General features: G+C 38.7%; 1 protein-coding gene across 1 annotated transcript in view; it reads left to right on the forward strand.

The window, feature by feature from the left end:
- Positions 1–6: 6 nt before the first annotated feature.
- The window catches only part of BICC1 (BicC family RNA binding protein 1), a 111,976-nt gene continuing 97,251 nt past the window's right edge, over positions 7–14,731 (forward strand). The window contains exon 1 of the mRNA XM_085323661.1: positions 7–224. Coding sequence (XP_085179787.1) covers positions 20–224 — 205 coding nt within the window. The 5' untranslated portion in view covers positions 7–19. The remainder of the gene's footprint in view (positions 225–14,731) is intronic.

The following is a 14,731-nucleotide window of genomic DNA, read 5'->3' on the forward strand; positions in this document are numbered from 1 at the left end:
GGCGCCGCCGGGCAGCGCCATGGCGGCGCCGCGCGACCCGCTGAGCGGGTACCTGCAGCAGCCGCCGCTCTCCGACGCGGGCTCCAACAGCGAGCGCAGCGCCGACTCGCCGGTGCCCGGCTCCGAGGAGGACTCGGCCGGCCCGCCGCGGGCCCCGCACAGCCCCGAGTGGGGCGAGGAGCGATTCCGGGTGGACAGGAAGAAACTGGAGGCCATGCTCCAAGGTGAGGGCGGGCGGCGCGGGGGCCGCGGCCGCCCCTGCCCGCCGCCAGCGCCGCGGCCTCCGCCGGCGTCGGGAGCGGGGGCGGGCTGGGCCCGGGGCGCCGCGGCACGGCGGGGTCCCGCCGGGGCGGGGAGGGGGCCGCCTGCCTGCCCGCGGGGACGCGGGTGTCCTCCCGGCTCCTCCTCCTCCTCGGAGCCTTCCCCGAGCCCCGCCGGGGGCGCTGAGCCCTCCGCGCCGGGAGTTTCGCAACTTCCCGGGAGAGCGGTGGGGACGGGGCGAGGTGCAGCGGGCATCTCTCCTGCCCTGGACGCCTCCTTTCTTTATTTCCCTCTCCTTCCCCCCCGAGAGTACRTGCTTGGTCCCGGCGTGTGTTGAATTTCGCGACTCTCGGCGGGAGTTGCGGTGGCAGCGTTCTGCACCGCGCGGCAGAGGCGCAGCAGTAGCCGCCCCCGCTCCGCAGAGGCGAGCGGGCCGCGGCCGGCGGCTCGTCCCGGGTGCAGGAGCCCCCCGGCGCCGTCYGCCCTTTGCGCTGTCAGCTCTTAGTTACAGCAGGTCGCGGTCGGATCCGCCGAGGAGGACCGTGGCGTGCTGGAAGAGGGACCGCGTTGGGCTTGAGACCGCTCCTTTGCGACTTCCAGTTACGCGACAGTTCAGGTTTTTGTGCAAGTCTTCAAAAAGACCTGACAGATACTTTGCTGTCGTTCGTATGGCACGACACCTGGGAGTTGTTTCACTCACTCTCTCAAAAACTGCCTGTCCTTTACCTTCCGCAGGTGGGGAGGGTGCCAGAGCTCCCAGGTAAAAGGAGCGGGTGAGTTGGGTCGTCCCCTGGAAATGTGCAGCTTGTCTTGRTGATTGCAGCGGCTGGAATTTTTTGAAATGAGATTCTTTCTCCTGGGGGTGGGTTAATCTTTAATCTGTTAATTCTTTAGTGCTAGCAGAAAAATCCCATTATGTAATGCAGTAAGAGTAAGGAATTCAGAATTATTATAGGAAGAAACAACTAGTTATAAAGATGCGCTCATCGAAGTGTCTCAAAATTTAAGCACAGATGGATGGATTTTGAAAAGCTGAAGTATTTGTGTGTATGAAATGGCAGTGAAAAAGGTCAAAAGTTACAAAGCTATAAGACTGAAATCTTTCCTCTACCAGTGAAAGAAATTTCCATTATCTCATCCCACAGGCTGTCCTACTGCTTGAGGTAGTAAGCATGGGAGGTCGGTAAACACAGCTTATAAGCAGAATCCAAATATTGTATAATTGGTGTTATCCAGAAGTAGCCTCCATCAAAATGTGTAACTTCCTGTTTTCTCATCTGTTTTCAGGAGAGTTCTTCTTCTTTGTGTATCTGTGTAAGAGTGTACTAAAAAGTTAATGCTTGATACAGAGTACACTAAGCAAGCGCGAGTAGAATGTGTGTGCGTGGTTTTTTAGTGATAGATTGTTTTATATACGTTCCAGAACACATGCTTTAGATGGTTTTTGTATTCAGTATCCTTTTTGTGAAGAACAGCACATGCTGAACTCAGTAATAAGTGGTTTTATGTGAAAACATAAGCTTTCTGGTCATTAGTAATTAAAAAAAACAGATTTATTRGGAAACATGAGACAAACACAGTAGTCCTTTCTGTCAGAAAACTCTGAACTGTTTGTTAAATACTAGTACTTTCATTCCATTTCCTCTCAGTACTTGACAAATTTTTATTATACCTCTTGACTTCTTCTCTTTGGGATAGGTTGTGTGTAGTTGTGTTGTTTTTTTGGTATTCTTTTTTTGTTTTCCTTTTCCTTTTTTTTTTAAAGTAAAGTGCGAAAGCACAGAGTAATTTGCCCAAGATGTCACATACAGCATCTCAAATTAGACCTGTAAATAGTACCCCAAAATTCAGTTTGTTATTGCTGATCACAAACCAAGGGTTTTTGTTGTTGTTGTTGTTGTTGTTTTGTTTTTTTTATCCTCTTCCTTTCCTCCTCCCCCTTGATGGCCAGTTTTTGGAAGTATAACTTTAACTGTCTCCTGGTGGGAAAGGAACAATGGGAAAGAAGTGTTGTCCCATCTTCAGAAAGTTGCTCTTACTTACACTGGGCAAGTTTTAGGTCATGTTCCCTGATGGTGGTGGTGCTGCATCCTCCTYTGGAAGGTCTTGGAACAGACAAAAAATACCATTGGGGCAGGAAGGCGCCTCTTTATTCTATGTGGTGATGATCAGGTCTCTAATTTCCAGGAGTAAGCAGGCAACTTTACAAATAGATAAAATAAATCTGAGCTGGTGTAAACACAGCTTTTTAACTGTGTCAGGTGCTTAAAGTTCTTCTATTGCTGTTTGTACCATCTCCTGGAGAATGTGCTTATGCTTCTGAAACTTTTTTTTTTAAATGATGTAAAAACTTCCAGCCTCTTCATTACAAGTGTCCACTTACAGGAAGGTGAGAAAACAATATCTTTAATTCAGTTGTCTTTAAAGCCAAGTTTTAAAGAGCATCTGTTGAAGAAACCTTTTCAGGAAATGTTCTCATTCTTGCTTATTTTTCTGTTAGTCAACATAGGTTATTTGCTTTACTGATGATGAAATGTAAGGAGCAGTCAGAAGTTGAGGAAGGGTAGCGTTAGGTTTTATGCTTTTGTTACATATCATATTTTTTGACTGCTTTCATGAATCCTGCATACATCTCTGCTGTAATTGTTTTTCATCTTTTCTGCAGTTGATGTTGTGTGGATAACTTCTTGAGAGACAATGATGATTTCAGCAAGACTCATCTGGTTGCAGCAGGCTGTGTGCATGGGTTTATGGGTGGAGTGGGGACTTGGGTACCTTAATTTAAGAAACAAAATTCAGAAAATTTGTGCAAGTGCTGTAGCAAGAAATTAAGGTATTCTGTTTTCAAAAACAATTGATATGGCTAGCTTATTTCCAATAGCTGCTGAAGCAGAAGCCAAATCTGTACTGAGGTGTGAGAGCCTATTGATGGGTTTGAGGGTTCTGCTTATTCTTTCTTTTTTATCACATTGAAATAACTATTTTGATATTTTCATTCTTCTCATTCTGTTCATTTCTGTTCATCTCAAAGTTTGATTCCAACTAGCCTCAAGATAAGTCTATTAAATGAAAGATAGAGGAAGCTTGACAAAGAGCTTTATTTCCTCTATATAGAATTCCAGAAAACACAGATGTTCTAGTGAAAACTTTAAATCACAAAGTCAATTTGTGTATCAGACTGTTTTGTATTATCATGTTATTGATAACAGATAATATTGATCATAGATGACTGCAGTAATGTTCAGTACACAAATATCAGCGTTTACAGTGAGATAAGCTGTTTCTTGCGCTGGATGTCTTTATCAGAGTTTATTGATGAAGAGATCTCCTCAGAGTAGAGAAATTAATTTTTGAGGAAGCAAATAGGACTAAAATGGTTTGGCCGTTCTTCTTAGTAGTGACGTATCATTTCTTAGTAGTGACGTATCATTAAAGACAATATTTCATAGTACCCATATTAATTATGGCTGCAGTGCTCTAGGTTCTAGTGAACACTCGGGTGATCTAATACTATGGAATGATTTATTTAGTGATTATTTGAGTCTCTGTTACTATAGCAACTGAGTATTATTAGAAAAATGAAAAACATTAAACTTAAAGCCATCCCAAAAGTGTAAAATAAAAATTAATGCAGCGGCCATCAATAAACCTAAGTTTACCATATAGCTCCAAAAAACAAACAAACAAAAAAAAACAGCCAGCCTCTTTTTCTTTTGCATGATATGTCTTAATCTCTCCAGTTTGCTATGAAGGGATTATACCAGTAACTTTTTTTTCCTTTCTTCTTTTTTTTTTTTTTTTTCTTTTTTTTTTTTTTTAAATATTTGGGGACTATTTTGGGTAACCTTTTAGCTTTGGGATCTGGTGGCTTTTTACTATGTCTTATTGTTGGCTCTTTGTTTTTTTTCGTGAGTTAATTTAACAATTTTCTTGTTTCTTGATTAAACAAACACAAAAAAAGCACTGAACAATGAATTTGGGAAAATTTGAAAAGTAATCAGTGCCACAAACGTAGTCTTTGAGATCATACTCAGACAAAAGTTCTGTTGATACAGGATGAGAGTCTTGGAAAACAGCAATGTCTTGTGCTGATTTAGTACTGACTGTGATTTGTTCCTTCCCACATTAACTGAAGTAGATCAAAATTTACAGGAATCATGTCACATCTTAATGCAGATAACATGAATGAACATAGACCTAATTTTTAAAAATAATAAAGGATCACTTATTATTCAGGCAGCAAGGATTAGGAGGACTAAAGTTCAAGATTAATACAAACTGTCAGTACAAGTAGCTCATTTCAGTACATTTGTATGGCTCTCTCTCCATCTGCTCTTAGACTTCCRTAAGCACTCCCTATTTTACTCACTTACTTTTGGAGCTCTTTGCCCTGTGATGGAGAGTTTGAAAAGTCAAAGAAAAAATGCTCAAGCATGATACTGTTCTGCCAAATCAAGTCCCAGTTGTTTTGGAGAGAAGTCAGATAACTATCTTCTTTTTTAACACTTCATCTTAGTAAAAATTACATATTTACTGTAAAGCTATTTATTGGAAGTAAATTGTTGAAGACTCCTTTGCCTGAAGTTCACCCTTGAGCTCATTGCTCAATGCAAAGACAGTACTTAGGTAACRTCTAGCTCTGATGCCTGGATGATAACCCATTGCGGATCTGTCTGATGAAACTTTCTGCAATTAAGTAGGGAAAATACACCTTTAAGACATAACTATGTGTGAAAGTGYTCCTTTAGTGCTTGTCTTAGACTTCTGTACTAGTTTGCCTCAGTTACTGAGTGTGATAAATGAAATTGATACGGGAATGTTTTTCTAAGCATGACAAGCAAATGTATCATGAGGAAAAAATGCTTGAAGAAGCTGAGCATATCAGAGGATGAAGATGCTCTAGTCAAACTAGGTGTATGCTGTGATTTTCTTATAAACAGTTTTATTAGAGGCTAGTCATTGAAAACATGATTTAATAGATTTAGACAAAGTTAGCTGCTTAATGTGTTAACTTAAACAGAAATGTCCTGACTCTGGTTTCTATATGAAGATGGCAAGTTGTGTACTGATCATCAAAATGCAAAATGTACTTGAACTGCTAAGCAGAAATTACTGCTTAGTAATTCTTCTATTTTTTTTTTTGTTGTTATGATGGCTGCAGAGATCTGTACAGTAAAAGCTGTACTATGGTCAYGAATGATCATGGAATGAACAGTGAACCTCACTTATAACTGAATTTACAAATGCTAAATGCTGTTGATTTATCTTTCTGTTTAAAATTCTCCATGTTACTGTTGAAGCTGAGAGGTATGAATGTCTTTTCTTTGACCAGCTTCTTATTTAATAACTGTGTTTAGAGCATATTAAAATAAGAGTTTGAAAGTTTTTTTTYCTGAAAGGAAGAAAATGTTATTCTACTAAATTGTGATTTTTTTTTTWAACTGGCAAAGTATCAAAGTATCAGCATAACCTGGACAAGGACATAGTTGTGGGGTAACTGGAACCTTTCTAATAGCATTTACATTTGGTGTTTAACTTAATGTGTAGCAGAAAAAAAGTTCTARTTCTTTGTCAAGCTTTCAAATCCCCAAAGTGCTGAATAGCCTATTTCTACAAAAATAAATATATGAAATGAATTTGTGTGACTTGTAGTTTAAAAATGTTCTTGCATTCCTTTGTTAACAATTGTAATAATACCACTTTCTCAAGTTTCAGTATTTTTAAAGTAGTACAACGGACTATCATGGTTTGGCATGAACTACTAAGTTAAGTATTGCTGGCTTGCACATTCCTGTTGGTTATATTGTAATCTTTACCTCCATTGGAAAATATGTCCTATTTTGAGTGCTTATTTCAGGCTCTTGGCTTTATGCCTGTCTAACAGTGAAACATGCTAGTTTTCTTCAGTTTTAGAGCTTTGTGTTGAAGAACTGATGTAAGTGTGTGTGTSTTTGTTTTTTACAGGAATGACCTTTACTAAAAAGGTTCTGTAGTAATTTTCRTGTACTTTGAGCATAACACCTAGGACTGAACACACTGGAGTTGGATATCTGATAGCTTATTAATTGTGTGTACTTACTCCTGGCTCAAGGACAGTGTACTTGATTTAAGAATTCCTTCTTTAAGACTTTACTAGTCAGTCAGTAGTAGGTTTTGGAAAGATTTTTGAATTCAGTAACTGAAACATTTCTTGAGGCTAACAAAACATTTCCAAAAGTCAGTATCTGTTCTCTTGTTTATGTTCAAGCTCTCAATTTATCGAGTTAAGATCAGTATGACTATATTACGTGCAGTCATGTAACTTTCCATGTTTCACTGACTTTTATAGCTGATTTATGTAAAGTGTAAGATTTCTACAATGATCTCTTGTTTACTGGAATAGAAATACATTTTTAAAAAAAGAACCTTCCTCTTACAGGTTCTTTGATGTTGTGTGAGAGAATGTTTTCTTGAAAGGCTGAAATAACAGAAATAGCTTTTTCAATTTTGAAGATAATAAGTGCATTTGTAATATAAAAGGAGYCTCTCTGCCTTATCACAGGTTAGAACCAAACAAAAGAAAATATGCAAGGAGTAACTCTTTATTAATGTGAGATAAGACCCCTTTGCTAGTTCACTGTGTATGTAGATCTGTTGAAATAACTGTAATCGTCAATAGAAAACCYAGAGAGTCACAACCTTCATGCTGTTTTCTCACTAGCCAACAGCAATCTGTGAAGAGTCAGGTTATTCAACAAGTTCTGCCATATTTCTACATAATAGTGTAGTTTCTGGAAACTGGGAAAAAAAAYTCTTGATGCGTATGTAAGAAAAGATGGGTGTTCCCGTTAGGGGAATCCGGTCATCTACAGAGTAGAGAGAGAGTGCCTGGAACGGGTAAATCACTCGCCTACCAGCGTAAATAGGTTTGATTTTTTTTTTCTTTTTTTTTTTAATGCTGAAAATCCAATTCCAGGAATAGCGGTTGGTGGGCGTGTAGCTATACTGGTCTTTCCTGGCCATTATCTGGGCTATGTAGTTCTAGTATGACAGAAAGCAGGCCATATAAATAAAGAAGGTATACAAATAAGGAAGTGTCTACAGGGCAGCATTATCGGGAAGCTCTTACCCCTCTTCTGGGTGAACGTCTGGCCTGATGAGGAAGAAGTGGATGTGGCCTTCTTCAGACAATTGGAAGAAGCCTCATATTTGCAGTTTCTGGTCTTCATGGAGGATTTTAASCACCATATGTTGCCTTTGCATTTTTAACCTGCATTTTTCTTGAACAGTTAGAAAATTACTAAATGTTTTTGTATTTTTGTTCWTGTTCTATATTTTAATATGCTTACTGCTGTTCTTCAGGCACTTACCATTTTACAACTTGTGATAGTGGTTCCTAAATTTAGACTGATCATTGCAAATCAATGTTTCCATTTTAGTGTTTCAAGAATTTTTTTTGTTGTTGTTGATATGTGTGACGGTTTTGCAGGTCAGTTGCTGGTCGCTGGCCTCATTGGCCCTTGTTTGGGAAATGTCGTTTCACAATGAACAGCCAAGATCAAAATTTTGGGATGGCTGGCCCTCTTGTTCCTTATATTTTCTTTTTTATTTTTGCCCCTCTATTATTTCTGGTGCTGAGGCTGTCTTTTGTCTTATTTCCTTATTTGTTGTCAATATGTAAACAAATATTAAGAAAATATTTAGATAGTCTGCCTTAGATATTGATGTGGCCAGAGCTTTAAATAAGCAATGCTGAGAACAACTGAAAATCCCCAGCAAAATCTGTATTTCAATAGCTTGCGCAGACTTGAAAAATACAGTTGTGCTTGGTACTTTCTGATGACATATTGCAACGTTTCTCCTGCTGTGTRGCTAGATGTGCTGCGCATGCAGAAGATGATACGTGAATATGTAGAGCCTGTACCGTAGRAGGACTGGACCTCTGCTGCTGTGGCGGCAGGCAGTGGCTGCTGCAGGAGCCGTTGGCAGTGTCCTGTGGGCACTCTCAGGTCCTTCCCCATCCCGTGCAAGGAAGCGTCGGTGATGTGTCCGGCTGCAGTCTTGCGTGGGGCTTTGCGGCCCGTGGTGTAAGAGGAGGGGGCCCCTGGGAGGGAGGGAGGCTGGCGGCCTGGCTGGCCACGCTCTGCTGCCACCGTGCTGCAGGGATGCGTTGGGTAGCGTGGCTCTGCTCCCTTAAAGTGACTTGTAGAGCAAGTCTGCAATGGATTTAATTGACTTGAGGTAGCTTTGTGTTCTTTAATTGCCTAAATGTAGATTGAGGCATTAGAGTTCACTTACACAAATGGGATAAACTAATTAGAGGTTCACTGACTAAGCCGTGGGAGTTGATTGCCTGCTGGAGTGGTTTCGCTGCTTGAAGTGCTATAGTTTGTGGATTTCATGCTATGGTTCATACTGTGTCCTCCCACTGAGCCTTAAATTCTTACTGATGTCACATTAGCAACTTAGGGAAGAAGGACTTCTTAATGCAGCTAAGATTAGAGCAAAGTTGCATTATCTGTATCACTTGGAATCCATTGTATAAACCACAGAAAAGCTTGTTGCTCAATATACCCCCTTTGAAAGTCTCTTGTTAAGTGCATCATGTATGAGCAAGAACAAACTAGAGAGCTTGTTAGTTCTGTAGGGTTCGTTTCTTCAGGGATGGAGAAGTCTGGTGTTTTGTGTTTTTGTTTTGCTTTGTTTTTTTCATAAATATATCACTTGTGATGAGAAAGGTAATACTATACTTATACCGTACTTATAAGTATGGGATTTCCAGTCGTTCTGACAGTCTCCAAAAAGGCGAAACTGCAAGCAGTTGCTCCTTTGAATTTGATATCTTGATCAACAGTTTTAGAACTGCTGCAGAATAAAGCTGCTACTTTAATTGATAGTTTTTTTTACATTATCTGGTTTTTATTCCCCAGATCCCTGTACAGATCCGTGTTTTTTTTTTAACAATTTTATGAGGAGCTAAGGGATTTTGGAGCACACTGCAGTCACTTCAGGAGGTCGCTTACCAGAGCACATAGCAGAATCTGATTAGTTGAAGATTATTCTGAGGACTTAATTACCATGTGATAAATGATACCTGCCTGTGTAGTTAAGTGTTCTAGCTGTTGCTACACCTCTAGAGAGGTGCCAATGCAGTCTAATAGAAATATTGCTGGACTGGGAGCTGTATCGTCCATTGATCTGCCTTGAGACCTTGATGAAATTGTTTTCCCTTCTGCAGTCTATTTTGACCATTGAGCCTGCTCTCAGAGGTAGTAAGTCGGTCAGGGCAGTGCCAGCTACAAAGTGGCCTTGAATGCCATGTTGCAGCGTAAGTCGAATGATTAGCTATTGTGTATGTGTTGCTTGTGAAAAATACTTATTATGTAGAAAACCTGATAAATCTGTATGGATAAGTTTTTCTCTCAAATATTAATTTGAGAAAACAGTGACTCCTCGTTCCTCTTACTTGGCGTTTTGCCTGTCGGGAACATGTGTAGATGCAACTGAAGCATGAGCCTTCCATTTTCCATTTGCTAAACTTCTTTACAGGCCAGGCCTTGGAGGCTTCGTAGAGTCTCACGTCAATTTTCCACTAAAAGGATATGATGTGAATAAGGTCTGTAAGAATTGTTTCGAGGAAAAAACATGCAGTAATCGTTGTGCTTATAACATTATTTTGAGGCCTGTAGTATACAGATACTGAAGAATTTCTTTTTAGTACTGTTGCTTTAGTGGATGGTTTTTTCTCTGCTGCTGCAAATAGGCTTTTCTGTTCCCTACTCCTCTGCTCCCCCACCCCCCTTAACATTTTCTTTAAGAAGCTCTGGGATAACCATTATAGTAAGTCTTTCAGTCATACTCTAAAACTTTTTACTTGCAAGGATAAGTTTAATTCTATTTATAACTATAAGAATGCTGCAGCATGTTTCTGTTTTAGATGCTGGAGTATAATGCAGTTTTTGGAGGTAATATATTACAAATAAATGCATTTAAAAATGCCAAATGAGGAAAAATTAAGTGTTCTCATTCCAGATCATTCAAGTGAAATAAGTTTATAATTTGGGTAGAAATTTTAAAAATATTGACAAATGTTACCATTTCTGACTCCTTTGGTGGGAAGGATCTTGTTGCCCTTGTTAGCAGTGACATGACTAGCAAACAAAACCAATATGCTATTTCTGTTCCTCAAGCAACAGATCAGATTACTGACCTTATCTAGTTAAACTTCATTCTTGGTTCTATGCTATATTTCCTTGTGAGGAAAACTTAAACCGCTTTTATAATGCAATTCAACTAAATGGTTTATAACATAGCAGCTCTGGAAATCAGCGGTACATCTGGCCTGAAGGAAACAGTGTTAATTGATAATTGGACTTAGAAAGATAAATAATACTAGTGGTTTATTGTATTTTTTTTTAATTCACATATGTACATGATCAAAGACTGAAACTTTTTTTTGATGTAACATATACACAGGCACGCAACCCCTGCTCCATTCTGYCATCTATTTGTACTCTTAGTATCTTTCTGTATAGAGTTTTAACATGTAAGTGTGTCAGTATTCTAAAGTTTCATGGTGAGGTTATCAGATATTCCAAAGTTTTAAATGTATTTTTCACTACCTTTCCTTTTTGGTTATAAAAAGCTTTTTATTTTGCTCGATTCTAACAGGTGATGACACTTTTTTCCATTATAAGCAGTCTGTTTTTCTGGAATCTCTATGACCATTCTGGATTAGTAGTTTAAACTAACCTTTAAATTTGCCTTTTCCCCATTGCCAATAACTTTGTGTGAATGGAGGGCTTTGATTATATCTATTTTTATTGGCTCTGTTCTGCTTAGTGTGTGCCTGTATTAAATTTATGGCAGTTAAATATATGAGAGTGGTAACTTAAGACTAAGCATCTTGAGAAATGTTAAAAATTAAATCCTTAATTCCAAAATAAATATTAGGTCAATTAAGCAGTGCATTGAAGCATTTTTATGTTATGCACAGCTTTAGCAAATGTAGATGTATTTTGAAGATATTCCTCCCGACCGTTATGGTAAGATAATTGAATTGCTTGAGGGAATATAAACTGAGATTCTGTGAACTGTTTGCAATATAGTTCAACCACAAACTTTGTTATAAGGTAGTTCTTATACAGAATATTACATTGTACTACAATAACCATGATGAGTGAAAAGTTAATCACTTAATGAAAATCTTTGTTTTAAACCAAATCTGTTTATTTGTACATGTAAGTTGCTTCATCTTCCACTCTACTACCCTAAGCTACTGACAGCTGTGACTTTTTTGTCATGTAGGTGACTTCTCCCTTGATTAATGAGGTTATAATAGGTCTGTGAGGTTGGAAATGCCTTTAACAGTTTCCTTCCAGTAAATTCAGTAGTGAAGAGGAAAGAATCCATCTTTGTAAGAGAAAGGAAATATTAAAATATTGAGAATAGTTATTAATAAAGTGCATTTGTAATGTGTATTTTAAAGGCACAAATATATATATATTTGTGTATAGTTCAAATGTGTATAGTTCAAATGTGTAATACATATCTATATCATCTTTATTGTGGCATGAAAATAAGTGAAAATATTTCATCGTGATCTGCTTCAAAGACTTGATGTCTTTTTCTTTTCTTTTCTTTTTTTTTTTCCTGAACGTATTGTGCATTCATGGATGAGAAGTGTTATAGAATGGTGAAATATTATATTACATTGAGTGGCTTTTGTTTATAGGCAGTTAGAGCTGTTAAAATACCACTGCCTTTAAAGAGCCTGGCTATGGAATACATTTTTAAAATACTGTCTTATATAGTGGAAAAGAATTTCAGTGCTTTTTTTTTTTTAAACAAATGTAAGTGCCATTTTTCTTTAGGAAATGTACTTCTGGAGTGTGCATAAAATAGAGGATAAGAAAGAATTGGTTTTTAATCAATTCCATGTGCAGAAACTGAATAAATTTGATCAAATCTTTAGTACTGTATAAGCAATGCTTTTTTGAAATATGAACATACACTGCAGAATTTTCTTTTCTCCCTCTATTTGGAAAACATTATTGTCATTAGAGACCAAAATACGTGGATTCTCAATAAGTGTGAAACTTCTTAATGCAGTAAACAATTGCACATGTAAAGATGTTTCTTGGGTTGCTTAGCAGCAGTCAGGTTTTTATTTTAAATGGCCTTTGGTGACATCTTTATATTCAGAGATTTGACAGGGAAAAAGAAAGTAGTTCTAGTGTTTGAAACACGAGGAATCATTTAAGTCATGAAAAAAGTATGGTCTGTTTGTTGTAAAGTTCTGTTCAAATATAAACATTTGCAAAACTTYATATTCTGCTGTCCTGTAAATGTTTGGGAGTACTGAGAGAAGAGTATCCTGCTGGATGTTAAATAGTTCTAAGCGATTTACCACCTGAAAGACACAAACTGTGATACCAGATCAATTATCTTCTCCAAGTCGAGTAATTCTAAGTGGTGTTTCTCTAGCTGGAAGCAAGTTTTCTGTATTTATATATAGAGCTGAATATTGCTGTAGAATTTGGAACTGAGAATGTTTCAAATTGGCCCTCTCTAACTAAAATGCAAATAGATTTTTCTTAATGGAATATCATGTATATATGTATAAGGTCTTTTTCTTAATTGGGCAGGTCTCTGTTACTGCTGCAGAGCTGAGTTTGGCACTGCCTTCTTGCTGAAACAGGCGGTAGAGAGTTTGAGGCAGGTTTTTAGTATGTGTTGAAGGGTTAAGTGCTGTCAGCTTCCTGCTATGGTGCACTCTTAACTTAGGATACTTTTGGCCTTTACTCTTTCCTGTCTGCTATCTATCTGCATGTTACAAATCAGAGCAGTATTTCTCTTCCGAAGAAAGGAGCAGCGTGTGAGGATGTATGGCAGCGCTGGGTAAGGTGTGGGAAAAGCAAGCGGCCGAGCTGAAGGAAAGGTTTGCGTAGCTGCCCGTGAGCGTTGGCGAGACCAGAGCTTCACGAGAAGAGCATAAAGGCCAAGTTTTTGCAGATGGACAGGAAAGCTTGTAAAGTGAGAAATCTTGGGGCTGGAGAGGAGAACAGGTACGTAACTAGGATGCTTATCGAAGTCCAGTAGCTTTGGAAGCATAAAAGATATCCTAGTGGAGACCAGCCAGACGTGATAGTCCTGAGAGGAGCTATTATCGGTACTTCCGTTCAAATTCTTTTCCTTCTTCTTTGTTTGTATTGTCCTGCAAAAGGGAAGGAGGGGAAACTGCACGCCAGTTCCGTCSTGCCTTCATCCAGCAGTGCAGTGGATCGAGATCGGTTGGAGCACGCTTGACTCATTTTTACAGCTCGTATAGTGACTCAGTGCCGTTGCTATTGCGTGGGAGCTACAACAGGCCAAGGGAGGCACAAAGACCTGTGAAGCTGTACTGGGCAGACAAATACCCAACTTTCTTCCCTCCTCTCTTAATCTCTTCTTTAAGAGGAAATAGAGTTTTGGTAAACACTTGTAAACACATGCATATGTGTGTGTATGTGTCTATATAAAAGTATAGGCTTTGGTAAATACTTATTTACCTATGTATCTAGGCTTGCTTTCTTTCCATGCTATGTATTGAATAGAGGGATGTAGTTCATGCAGTGAGAAGAGAGTTACTCCAGCTGACCAGACCCACCTCACTGGGAACAGCAGTAGGGCAGCAGTAAAATGAATTCGGATGCATTAGTGTGTAATTACTTCCTTAATAAAATCAAGAATTAAACTGGAGGACCATGCTGTAGAGCTGTTGCCTGTGGGTTGGCCATTACTAGTTTGTACAATTCTACTCTAAAGATGAAAGCAACAAAGATAAAATCAGTTTTGTGAACCTCTAGATAGTTCTAGAGAATAAGATAACGGTTAACTTCTTTTGAGTATAACTGAATATTCACTTTGGAGTTGTGCAGTTTTATCAATCATCTCTCCATAGGTTATTTAAAAATAATTAGAGCATGCATGTTTTTAAGGTAGATCAGTTTCATCTGGTAATACGATGGTAATGGTAAACTTCTGGACAGAGCATTTTATATCCTGAGATACCTTAAAATATTTATTTAACGTTATCTTGTAATTTATTTATCTTTTCTTACATCATTTTAATAACTACAGGAACAGGAATGAATTCTTCATGATGTATGATATAAGATCATTTAGACAAAGGAGTTTAACATCAGCATATGCAGAGTAGATGATTAGGGGTTGATGCTTGAGTTGTATACGTTGCGAAAGAAATAGCATCAGGGAGCTAAAATCTTCTTTCCTGGAAGAACCACTCTATTCTGTGATTGAGTAGATAAAGGCATGGTTAGAACTGAAACTTTTCAGTGTGACAGTGTGGTCCACATTGTTGAGAAATTTTGCGTTTCCATGAGTATATAGATTTAAGTTTCTTTTTCAATTGAAGTAGACATGAATATCAAATAGCTTTGAGTGTCTGCTAACTGAGAAGCTAGGAAGCTCTCTGCAGATCAGTTGTAAC

The sequence above is a fragment of the Rhea americana genome, unplaced genomic scaffold, assembly GCF_003343005.1.
Source record: "Rhea americana isolate MKP2758 unplaced genomic scaffold, rheAme1 scaffold_86, whole genome shotgun sequence".
NCBI classification, from domain to species: Eukaryota; Metazoa; Chordata; class Aves; order Rheiformes; family Rheidae; genus Rhea; species Rhea americana.